This window comes from Camponotus vicinus, unplaced genomic scaffold, assembly GCF_025532165.1.
Source record: "Camponotus vicinus isolate PSW18456_S1 unplaced genomic scaffold, iyCamVici1.0 SCAF_2, whole genome shotgun sequence".
Taxonomy (NCBI): Eukaryota; Metazoa; Arthropoda; class Insecta; order Hymenoptera; family Formicidae; genus Camponotus; species Camponotus vicinus.
In genome coordinates this window covers 9576894-9590117 of record NW_028141956.1, presented here as the reverse complement: position 1 = coordinate 9590117, position 13224 = coordinate 9576894, and the positions used below count along the sequence as shown (strand labels likewise).

Here is a 13224-nt window from a genome sequence, read left to right as displayed (position 1 = left end):
CGCAAATATTTGCGAAGGGGTCAACGAACACGTTGGAACATTGCAAATAGCTTTGCTAACATTTTCGAAGCTACCATTTTTCCGCCTTTCTCGCCTCGTATATACGTGTTACGCTCCCGTCGTTCTTTTTTATTCATGCTTTTTTTTGCCAAGCACATTTTTTCATGCTTCATGGATCGGAATCGATTCATCGAAAAGCGGCGGCGGTGCATGCACCGTACGTCGCGTTCACACGGGGGTATGCGCCCCCTATGTTATTTTATAGAGGGCTTTGCCCGATTTCCTCAAAGCATTTTGCACGACTGATCTCTTTATAAAAATATATTCCCTTTAATAAATTTTGATTTATTAAAGAGAATATCTTTTTATATTAATTATAATGTCTTTTATATTGAAAAGAAGCTATTACATCATCGTATTAAAATAACTTTTGGAATCTATAAGCTCTGTATATATAAAAGACGTAAAAAAAATTAATATCAAACGATTCAAGGAAGCATGAATCTGACAATCTAAAAAAGTTACAGCAAAAATAAAAATCCAAAAAATGTAAAGATTCTCAGAGATTGAAGGATAGATCATAGATTCAAAGGTTCAGCACTCTACGTGTCTTTTGGTTTACAAAGACATGCAACAAGTTTTCTTCGAGGGAAAACCTCGAGGCTTACATCGCAAATTACTGGTCGAGTCGTGTTTTTGGGTCAGTCGGTGTCGTGCGACACTACAGTTTGCGTGTCGGGACAGATAGAATGTCGCGATTATCCTCATGTGGCGTATATATGGAGGATAGAGAAGAGCTTTAACCCGGCCTCTTGCGTGATTCTTTCAACCCTATAGATTCGCCGTCGTCCTAATCGAAACGTCGCTATATGATTTCGTGTCGCGTTTCAAGTTTGCGAGAAAAATTCGAATTCTACTTAATATGTCACACTACCGAAAAAAAACATTCCAACAAAAACGCTAATTTATTTGAATAAAAAAATTTGTGCAATCGTATATATATTTTATATTCTCATAATTTTGTGATAATATAATACAAAATAAGTTATAAAATATTTTGTACAATTAGTAACGAAATAACTTTAATTATAAATTTGATTTTTTAGGAAATATACACTAAATTTATTTTATGGGAGCTATGATTACTATGATGCGGAGCGCGGTGATTCATCTCCGCTCTGTTTATTTGTCCTCGTGCTTTAATCGTTTGAGCTTGCTAAAAACAGATTGCTTCTCCGGAGTCGTTAACTCCGTCTGACAATAAGCTTACGTAAAAAATTTTATATTCTTATTAAACCTCAATTAAAATAATCTTTCTTTTTTTTCTCCTCTCATACTAATAAATCTATGGATTTTTAAATTGCAAATTTTTCAAATTCTTATGTTCTTAGACTTGTAAGTATCTATTTCGAATTTGCAATCTTGTAGTCTTAAAAGATTTTTTACGGTTAAGAGTTTTTACGGTTAAGAGTTTTTACGGTTAAGAGTTTTACGGTTTAGAATTTTTAAATTAAAAAAATTCAATTATCGAAAGATTATAAATTAATCTGTCAGATGTTTTCTCGAGAAAAGTGCAAATATAAAACATTATAAAACTCACGCTTTTTTACATTAAAAAGTTAATATTAATAAATTAATAAATATTAATATTAATAAATTAATAGATACATTAATAAATACATTAATAAATACAAAAAATTAATATTAATATTAAAGTTAGATTTAATATTAACACTCTTTTTTTCTATTCAAAGGGACAAATCACCATCTCGTTATACTCGGTGGAATTATGAACTATAGAGTACCTTTACAACTTGACCATCCCCTAAATGCGTGCCATATTGGTCGATGCATATAAAAGACGTGCGTATCATCCTCGATTCTCTCGACGCCACAGCACGAAAATAACAATGCCGACGCGTTAAGACGATATACGCGTACCTGTCAGACGGAGGCGACTATAAACAGAACAGATGCACCAGCTGTCAACGTAAAAAGGTCGCCCTACGGCCCGTCGCAAAGCCATGGTCCCTATGCGGCCCAACCCCACGCTAAGTCAATGGGAGTATTTTCGTCCTGAACCCCACTCTTGGAATCATTAAGCGACAGTCGACAGCAATGATGCGTCACCTCGTTCGCAAGAAAATTGAGGTTGAAGGATTTAGTATAAGGGGAAGGTAAGCGTAATTTGCGAGATATATAATAATATTTTCATTTGAAGAGAATCATCCCAAATATATCGATCTCATTCTTTTGCTGTAAAGGAGTTTTTAATTTTACTTGGGAGATTTTTTTTTTAATATAAATTACATAAAAATTATATATAAATAGATTTAATATATCTAGAAAAATTTATATATTCAAGGATTTAAAAATTTTATAATCGAAGAATTTAAGAATTTAAAAATTTAAGAGAAAGAAAAAACTACGAAAGATTTAGGAGGTTTCTAAAAATTTTTTTTCTAAGAAATTGGAGATCTGTTAAATCTAACTGAGCAACGCATGGTATGAAGGAGATGCTACATATTTCAACAAATAAAACTCGAGCGAAATTTGAACATTCCTTGCATAGGGAGATACGTATAATAGACTTCGGCGCGCGAAGTCATTAATTCCCTGCTGTAAACGAATTTCGCGAGACCCCATTCTGTATCTTTAAATATCCACGGCTCGTGAACTTAAATACTCGGTTACACTCGATTCACATAATTATATAATATAAAGAAAGAGAAAAACAAGTCTGAAAAATCTAAAAGTATAATTTTTCTTAAATATACTAAACTTTAATATACGTGTGTTTTTCTCATTTTGATGTTGTCTCAACAAATAATTTAATTAGCTTGCTAGAAATATATACGACGACGAAATACGTTACTAAAGTATTCGAAAATTAACCGAGCAGTCGAGGGCAGATCGCAAGAGTTTCCACAATTAAGCACTCCTAAATTATTCGGCTAATGCAGCGCGATTGGACGCACCGGCGCAATGAATCATGCTTTAATTACGATTTGTAACGCGAATAAACGCGCAATAACACGCGACAGAAAGCTTCCAAGAAGGTCCTCAAGTTCTCGACGCCCGATCGCTTTCGTCTGCGCTTCCGGTGATTCCGCTCCGGTCGCCTTTACCGCCTGCGAACGGACGCGCCCGGTCGTCTTTTTGCTGCTACCCCAGTAGTCTAAGTATAGAAACGAGTTCGTAAGTGCCTTGCATCGAGCGGCCACGCACAAGTGCGTAAACTGAAAATTCGAAGGTGCAAAAATTTCGGGACGAGAAGAATGCAAGGAATTTAGAAGTTTCGACATGCAAATCCAGAAAACTTGGAATAAACAAAATTCAAATACAATAATTCAAGACTCGACAAAATTTTTCATTTTTAAGATTATAATAAAAATAGAAAATTATATGAAAGCTTATATACAAAACTCTTTCAATTACTTTCTGTACAATTTAAAAAAGAAGATTTCTTTCATGTTTTTTTTTTGTAATTCTTCAGACACAGTAAATTTGAATCGTAAAAGAAACAAACGTGAAATGTAAATAACATAAATCTTTATTGTTGCTGAAACTTGTTAGAAAAAAATTGTATCGCTCTTATGTTTTAATAATTTTTATGCTATAATATAATTTACTGTAATGATTAGCAACAATATTTCAAAATATTTGAAAATAATAGCAAAATCGTCTTTTAAAAATTAAATAATAGCAAAATCTTCTTTTAAAAGTTATCTTTTAAAATATTTTATCTATGCTAGACACAAGTACAGCGAAATATTGCAAAGAAAATTGCAAACCTTGACCCACATTGCTATATCTCGAAATTCGTGCAAAAAGTGCAGTCTGATGAGTTTAATGATACTGCCAAGTTGAATAAAGAACTAAGATTTATTTTTAAATACAAGAATATATTTGCAAAAGAATGATAATTATTATTATTGTCAAAATATTAATCATTAAGATTTTACCTAGACAGAAAGGAAATTAATTTATTTATAAGGCATTTTTTTTCTAAAACGACGATATAGATTGACTTAAAAATAATATAATTTTCGAAGAGACCCAACTTTAATAATTTTTCTAAACTATTTGTAACCTCACACTCCAAAATATATCTTGATTGAAAAACACATTAATAATTATTATACTCCGTTACTTTCTCTTGATATTTTTATATATCTACATTTTATTTATCTACATTTTCAAGCAGGCAAATTACGTAAAATTAATATTCTATTAAGAGTCACGTAATTATTCCAAATTATTAACGATCTTATCGATCTTATTTGCTTTTTGCACAACGTAATATAAAAATGTAAAACTACAATTTATATAAAAACAATAGATAATTGTACTATCCTTTTTAGACAGTATATACATATATATTATCTTCAGAGATACTTATTATCTCTAGATAATAAATCTTGAATATTGTTTCCTGAACAGTTGCAATCTTTGAATATATCATTCAACAAAGAATTTAGATATTTAAAAAATAATAAAATGTTTCATTGAAGATGGTACTTACCTAGCAGATATCGGTCTCACGCGCACGGCCACCTTGATGTTCGCCATATTGCCATCACGTAAACAACAACGAGTAGCGTCATCCAACTGCCTGCATCTTGCTGATGATCTTCACCGACGAGGTGCTCGCAGCAAGCTCCAAGATCCTCGCCGACAATCGATCGGAAATTGACAATAGGATACACAAACAGGAAACAATCACCTGAAGCGACTCACATCTTCTTAGTTGAACCCACAGCCGTTGCTGCCACAGATTTGGCCACAGCGCGAGACGTGTGGAATCAAAGCGAATTGGTGCACCGACTGCACGTGTTGCACTGCCACGATGAAAATACCCTCGAGTCGCTCCCGAGACCATCTCGCTTCGTGGTTTACCCCACCAAAAGTGAGTGAGCGAGCAAGTTAGTGAGTGAGTGTTGCGACCGAACTTATCGTGCCATTTCGTCCGGACGTTACCCGACTTATTGCCCCCTGACGACACCAACCCAGGGAAAAGAGAGCACCGCGAATTGCCGGTGAATTATGTGTACAAGACGTTTCATAAGAGATCGGCCGATGGTGGTAACACGATTGAGATTTTGAATGAAATGTTTGCTATGTTGAGCTTGTTATTTGGCGAAGAGACGGAAAATTTGTGAGTGAGAGAATTGAGAGACTTAAACGCTTGCTCAAGTATGTCAGGATTGAGAATCTATGTACTTGAGAGCTTAAAATTTCGTGAGTCTAAAAATAAAGGATCTTAAAGAACTCTAAGACCTTCCACTAAAATTCTGATTTACGAGTATGTCTAAAAATATGAGAAACTACGAATTGGAAAATTTAAAAGACATGATCAAATCTTACGCTCCAAGCACGTGAGGACTTAACAATAAGCATTCAATTTAAAAATTAAAAAAATTAAAAATTAAAAAAATGTATAACATTTCAAAGACCTAGCAAGACATATCTATTTATACCGATAAACATTCAAAAAATAAAGTACGCTTCAAAGAAGCTATCTCAAGAGCGTGCTCTCAATTTCACTACTATACAAGATACAAACCGCGATTTACGGATCACCCTGTAATTTAATAGAACAAACTCTCGGTAGATAGACAAGGACAAATCGTCGCTGGTTGCGGTATCGTTGATTACGCTACCCCGTATCGTACGACGAGGGCATGTCTCAGTGTTTAACGGAGTTACTGGGTTACCGTGTTGCACGAGGGTGGGTGACCGCGCGCGCACGTGACTTAACGCGGGTCTTATAGGGCTGAGAATTAATCGGAAGGCGATATGTCTGAAGAGTGCGTTTGTGCTCTGAAGAAAGAAACGTATCTCGTATTTAATAGAGAACCCGTGTACAACCGGTGAAAAAGGTTCTTTTAAGACTCGGAGGGATTTCGCAACTCCCATTCCCCTCTTATCCGCGTATTCCATCTCACCGCGTATCTCGTAACTCGTGGCCTTCATCCCGGGGTCCCCTTGAGGCGCTTCATCCGTCTTTTATGCGATCTTAAAAGTGCTCCACGACTTTGAGGCGAGACCCCCTTTGATCCCCCTGTGCATGATATTTTCGGACTAACGGATTGACTAGCATATTCTCTATGAAGTGGAGTCCGCGCTGCGTCCGCTTCAGTGCTACTGCTGATCCTTACTCTTCGTTCGTGACCATCAAAACCATCATGTAGAGAAAGAATTTGCCAAACACCTGTCAACAATGAAATATTTCAAATGTATTTTTAATTTTCAAAGTGATAATTCTCTTTGTCTCTAACAGTTTTCATTGTATATATTATATATATATTCTTCTTCTCTTCTATTTTGGAAAAACGATGCTATAAAATAAATGAAGAAATATTATTTGTTTCAAGTGCAACGAGAATCTAGTTTTTTATATCGTATTGTTTATCTATATAAAATAAAATAAAGATTAATTATGCGTTAATTGTAGAGAGACATTAATAATATTATTACATGTTTTAAAAAACATTTAATATATATAATATATATATATATAATATTTTTTATGTAAAAAAAAAAATATATATATATATAATATTAAATATATATAATATTTATTAATATATATAATATTTAATAAATATATATAATATTTTTTATAAAATCCATCAGAAAATATTAGTCTTATTGCTCGTATGAAATAATGATATAATTAAATCTGAAACAATTACAAAATTATATGTAATTTAGGAATTGTTTGCGTGGACGTAATAATAGCCAATAATTTGAGAGAAATTTTCGGAAGATATGGTGTAAAATTTCGCGGTGATCCTGGATGGGACACCTTCGATCGCATCATCACGATCTGCAAGTTTCTGTCAATCCAGTAAGCCGATTCGCCCACAGCATCGCTCCGGTTCGTTACAAGCGTTGGTCGTAAATTAATTACAGGCGATTGTGAGATCGGCGGACTGTGCACTAATGAAGATACATGCGTCGGTGATCGGTCGATGCAATTACCGTGCATCGAGCCTTTCAACGCTTGTTAAAACTCCTGCGTTCGATACATTTGTCGGTATTATTCAATTCGAAAAGAGGATTATAGTAAATTTGCGTCGAATGGGAACTTATGCAAGTATGTGGAAATATCTGGATTAATAATAGGATAAATGAATTTTGCGAAACGAAATTACAAATTATATAAATTTGAGTATAATTACTTTTATTTTGTTATTTTTGTACGTCAATTTTGAAAAAAAAAAAAAAAAAAATATATATATATATATATATATATATATATATATTTGCATTCAACAGCTGAGGAAGAAAAGAAATCGTACCGCTTTTCAAAAAATATATATATATATATATATATATATATATACATATAGAGTGCAAGAATGCAAAAATATATAATATGTTAAATGAGATCGTGCTATTCTGTAATGTTTATTTTCTTGTAATCTGCACATTCAATCGGATTTTTCGATCTAGAAAAATAATTCTATGGACAAGATTCATATTAAAAATAAAAATAAAAATAAAAAATTATAAACGATACGTACAAACGATAAACAAAAATTTGGACTTATAGAAACACACAGTACAGCAAGAGATAATTTTAGTTTGAGTTTAGCGTCACTTTAATAATAGAATGCATGAAATTTGCAAAATAAAGTGAGAATTATGCCATTATAAAAATTTGAGTACAATGACTTTTATATGTCATCAATTTCAAAAAGCAGCACAACTTACCTGTCATTTTTTTCTTTTTTCAGTTGAATATAAATACAAATATTTTATCTCTGTTTGAGATAACCCTATAGATTAGAAATCGTCCTTCAGATGTTTATTTTCTTGAAATAATTAATTCCCACATTCAGCCGAATTTCTCGATACAAAAAAGCAGTTTCATAGACAAGACTCACATTGTTAAAAACTATAAATAAACAATACACACAAACGATAAAACAAAAACTTGCTCACAAGGACACACAGCAGAGCCACTTTTAACAAAAGAGTGAATTCAATTGTGAATCTATTCATAATTTTTTATTCGAGATTTTTGTATCGATAGAAGGAATATGGAATATTCGATATAATATCGAAGTAACCATCTTCAGCGCATGTACAGTACGCTGATGTCGCTGATCAGTGTTAGTACATATATAACCTATCGAGGTTGTTTTCATATCAAGGAGTTGTTTTGGTTGCTCGCGATATATTTTTTTTGACGGTCGACGCTCCGGACATGAGCTGTCATTACAAAGACGCGCGGTAGTCGCTGAAAATGGCTGTGCCTCATCTAGGCGTGAGCGATATCGTTCATCTGAACGTTGGTGGCACCAGGTAGATTATTACCCGAGGAATTATTCTTTTCTTTCTGTCGTCAATTTCCAAGTGCGCTAAGTTTATTTAACCTTATTTCTATTTGTGTAGAATCTTTTCAATCTATTTTTATTAGATCGGCAGGTTTCAGGATAATGATTTTTTTTTAATTATATCTTTTATATTTTTATTTAAATGCTTTTTATTTGTATTGTTAGGTTTTATATTTTGTTTCAAATTTTTTATTAAATTTTCACAAGTATTTTTTTCGACTTGAATCTATTAGCGATAAATAATTTCCTTTTTTAGATTTTCGACATCTCGCCAAACACTAACATGGATCCAGGATTCGTTCTTTACAACTCTATTAAGTAATAGAATTGACAGTCACAAGGATGAGACTGGAGCACTTTTTATAGATAGAGATCCAAAGTTATTTTCCATTATATTAAATTATCTTCGTACCAAGGATATTGATCTGAAAAATGTGGATATTCGGACTTTAAGACACGAGGCCGAGTATTATGGCATTACTCCTCTAGTTAAACGCTTGGTACTCTGCGAAGACTTGACTCAATCATCCTGTGGCGATGTATTGTTTTATGGCTATTTACCGCCTCCATGTAAATTAATACTAAGCACTATAATATTATTATAAAACTATATTACAGCAATTATAATGTTCCTTTTGCTTGTAGGCATACCACTTCAAGAACCTGTTGCAGTAACGTCCAATGTCAGTGATGTAACTGTTCATATTAGAGTTGGTTCTAATGCAAGTTCTAGAATTGATGGACCGTCTACTTCACAGTCTACAACAACCACCAATTCTATTAATCCAAATACTACTGGTAATTAAAGTTTTTATTAATCATCTAATTTTGAAATTATTTAATATGTTTTCATATAATTTATCTAATTTATATAAAAACGTGAGAAGAAGAAATAAAACAGTATATAATTGAGGAAAAAAATTAACTGAAAAGGCTTTTGTTTGCAGGCCCACAGAATCACAAAGGAACATTAGGAACGCATATGAGAAATTCTTCTTTAGATTACCGATTGCCACAACGTGGTCTGCCACATTCTCGTACACCATCTCTAGATCTGAGACACGTTAGAAATAATTCAGCTGATCTGAATAAATTATATAAAAACGATATTGGCCTTGTATTTGGATTACAACAAGGTAAGCTTTGATAAATCATTCTTCTAAGATAAATAATATATTAATGATTTTTCAAAAAAGACTGAAATGCTTTATTTTTGCTTTAACATAATATTATACTTAATGCGCAGTTTCATCCTGGGTGGATCCTTTAAGAGTACAGATCATAAAAGCGCATCACAACTGGATAGTTATCGCTTACGCACACTTTATCACGTGCTATCGACTAAAAGACTCGTCCGGATGGCAACACGTGTTTACCAGTCCGCATATCGAGTGCATAATAGAGCGCGTGGCGATAAACGCAAAGATGGGAAGTGGTGCGGACGGCAAGATGGTCGCTATCTCCTATGGCAGTCAAGTAAGACTCTGGGGTGTATCCGAGGAAGGAATCAAGATCAACGTAGGCACATTCAACCTGAATGTCCGCGTAGAATATCTATTCTTCATTGGTAGCCAATTGGTCGCGTTGTCACCGACTGGAAAAATCGGCGTGTGGCACGCGATGACTCATCACTGGCAAATACAAGATGTAGTGCCCATCCTGTCGTTTGACACAGCTGGATCTTTTCTTCTCTTAGGTTGTAACAATGGATCTATTTATTATATTGGTAAGCAAAAGTTAAAATTGTACATTTTTAATAAAATAAGATATGAATATTAGGTATACAAAAATATAAAAACTCTTTTAATGCATCAAATACTTGTTGAAAGACTTTGAAGATCTGTAGCTAAAAAATATTTAATACATCTAAAATATCTTGCAGGATAGAAATAAATTTTTGGATTTCAATTTCAAGTTTTTATTCTTGATTGAAAAAACTTGTTATATAATAACTATAATAATTTTAATTGCAGATATGCAAAAGTTTCCTTTGCGAATGAAGGATAACGACTTGCTCGTAACTGAGTTATATCGAGATCCGACTTATGATCCCATAACAGCGATATCTGTGTATTTGACGCCGAAAACAAGTGAGTCTCTTTCATGTCTATTTTAGTCTTGATAAAAATGCCGGCAAATAACAAGATATAATAGAGGTAAAACCTTCTAAATTAAAGCCAGCTAATATTATTTGTTAAAAAGCGATTTTTTGACGAGTGATATATTTGATTAAAAAACATTTATTAAGGCTGCTTAGTGCAGAATGTAATAACAAACATCATTATAATACACCAACTTAACGAAAATTATTTTAATCGTATGCTAATATAAAACAAAAGCTCTCAAATATATACTAATAAATATATAGATGTATAAATATAATTGTTATTATACTAACTAATGTATATTTTATTTAATAATTTATTAATGAATAAAATATACAAAATATATTCATTAATTTATAAAATTATAGTAATATTATAGTTATGAGATTTGATATTGATTATTAAAAATATTAATGAGAGTTTATTATTACATTCTTTGCTTCATTTTGTACAACTGGATAAATAGCACAAGGCAAGTATGGGTCGACATAAGCAGATGTTCTGCTTCCTCACGTTCGAATTGAAATGTCATTCGCTTTCATTTTATGTTGACTGCATCAAACGTAAATCGTGCGATTAAATAGAAGCAACTGTACCCTCTTCCTCTCAGATAGCATTAAGTTTTATATCGGTACACTGGCGCATTGTCGTACATTTTACAACATATTGGTAACATACACGGGCTCGCTTCGCGAGCATAAAAATAAATATATATTTACAAACGTGTTTCTCACAAGGCACATTTATTTTAATTTATTTTAATAGAATATGAATGTAAAATTCTGTATGTAAGTTTCTCTTCCCGTGAGCGAAAAAATGAATTTACACGAGACACGAGGTAATGTTAGAAATTGCACAATTTGCACATACAACCCTGCTATCCTTATGCGTCCAGTTGTACTAATGCAATGTACTTTTTGTTTTCTTTCTTCATATATTACTTTATGCAGTGGATTTTGTTGATTCAATTTAATTGTTGGAGCTGCTTGCTTGCTCTTTCTATTCATAGTAATATGTTCCATGCCAGCATCTGAGAGGGGAAAGGGAGGTAATAGAAAATATGTATCTTTGCTTGTATATTTTTTTTGTTAATAGTGGCAAATTTTATAGGTAATTTCTAATAATATTTTATTTTAATCAAGTCGATAAACACAAATTAATTTCGAAATATATATATGTAGTTGCTTAATTATAAAATACAATCATGTATAATTATTGTTATTTTTCTTTCTTTTATAAATTGCTTCTGCTTATTGTTGCAATGCACAGCATGCAATATTGTGAGCTTTATTTATAAAAAAATATTTATATACTAATTATTTTATAATAATAACACATTGAAGCATTTGTTTTTTAAATATTATTTTATTATATTTTGAACATTTTCCATTACTGCAATTTTACAAACAAATATATGTACACACGCGCACAATACACATACACGCACACACACATACATATATATAATCCTCTGATGCACTTTAATTATCGATTGATATAATATAAAATTTCATGAATATAGATTTAATTTCTGATAAAAAAAACTTCAGTAACAATCAACATTGCTCAATTTGTGCATATTCTTTGAAATTATATTCTTTAAAGTGCATCAGATGATTGATGCAAATATGAAAAGCATATTTCGTTTAAAAGTATGTCTCTCCCATGCAGGTCTTTGTGGAAATTGGATAGAAATCGCTTATGGTACGAAATCCGGAAGTGTCCGAGTAATCGTTCAACATCCCGAAACAGTTGGCCATGGTCCACAGCTATTTCAAACTTTCACGGTACACCAGAGCAGTGTAACTAAGGTATGTCCAACGTAGTTTATCCCAACACAAATTTTTTGTTATAATAAAATTATAAATTAAATTATAATATATTGCATACACATTTTAATTCCAATCATGCGCGAATTATATTGCAGGTAACTCTTTCGGAAAAATATTTGGTGTCGGTTTGTTCCGAGTATAATCATGTTAGAAGTTGGGCGGTGACCAGATTTCGCGGGATGATTTCGACGCAACCAGGATCAACGCCTGAGGCAAGCTTCAAAATTGTTTCCCTGGAAGCAATTGACCCATGCGTTAGTTACAACGCCGGCAATGACTTTGGTACGTTGCGACATTATTCTTTCTTCGAAATGTTTGTAATATTTTGGAAATATTTGTAAATGATATCTTTCTCTTCAATTCCTTTATATTTCTAACAAATAAATTAAAAATATTTTGTGTTAGAATACTGATTGATATCTTTTCAAGAGTATTATATTAATCTATTATATTAATCTCCGAATAACGTATACAGGGCCGTTTGGCGAACAAGACGACGAGCAAGTATTCGTGCAAAAGGTTGTGCCCGAAACCGATCAATTATTTGTTCGATTAGCATCGAATGGAAAGAGAGTTTGCGTGATACAATCGGTGGATGGTAGCATTATAAGCTCATTTTACGTGCACGAGTGTGAAGGCTCTAGTCGCATGGGCTCAAGGCCTAGACGCTTCATATTCACCGGCCATTCTAACGGCACTATACAAATGTGGGATCTCACAACAGCATTGGATCCGTCTTTCAATGCCACTCAAAGTATGTTACTCTCTCTTTCTTTTCCGTTGTAATGACGTAACGAAATCGGTGAGCATGACTCACATATCTGACATTCTGCGGGAAACAGAAAATTAGCATGAATCACATGTATCTAAAATTCTAGAAATTAAATAATATCTATTGTATAATTCATATAAATTACCTTGTTTTATTAATGATAAACA

General features: G+C 32.7%; 2 protein-coding genes across 7 annotated transcripts in view; one reads left to right on the top strand and one right to left on the bottom strand.

The window, feature by feature from the left end:
* The window catches only part of LOC145967255 (uncharacterized), a 38250-nt gene extending 33213 nt beyond the window's left edge, over nucleotides 1-5037 (bottom strand). The window contains exon 1 of one of the 2 annotated variants that reach the window (XM_083091961.1): nucleotides 4526-5037. In XM_083091961.1, coding sequence (XP_082948087.1) covers nucleotides 4526-4572 — 47 coding nt within the window. In that variant the 5' untranslated portion in view covers nucleotides 4573-5037. The remainder of the gene's footprint in view (nucleotides 1-4525) is intronic. The other variant, XM_083091960.1, reaches the window with a different exon arrangement.
* Nucleotides 1-13224, top strand: part of LOC145967258 (BTB/POZ domain-containing protein KCTD3) — a 62993-nt gene that overhangs the window by 46334 nt on the left and 3435 nt on the right. The window contains exons 1-9 of one of the 5 annotated variants that reach the window (XM_083091966.1): nucleotides 1788-2177; nucleotides 8605-8918; nucleotides 8994-9146; nucleotides 9296-9484; nucleotides 9595-10074; nucleotides 10322-10438; nucleotides 12107-12264; nucleotides 12381-12567; nucleotides 12761-13039. In XM_083091966.1, coding sequence (XP_082948092.1) covers nucleotides 2119-2177; nucleotides 8605-8918; nucleotides 8994-9146; nucleotides 9296-9484; nucleotides 9595-10074; nucleotides 10322-10438; nucleotides 12107-12264; nucleotides 12381-12567; nucleotides 12761-13039 — 1936 coding nt within the window. In that variant the 5' untranslated portion in view covers nucleotides 1788-2118. Of the gene's footprint in view, nucleotides 1-1787; nucleotides 2178-8120; nucleotides 8317-8604; nucleotides 8919-8993; nucleotides 9147-9295; nucleotides 9485-9594; nucleotides 10075-10321; nucleotides 10439-12106; nucleotides 12265-12380; nucleotides 12568-12760; nucleotides 13040-13224 lie in introns of those variants that run through there. The other 4 variants (XR_014437324.1, XM_083091965.1, XM_083091967.1 and 1 more) reach the window with 4 other exon arrangements.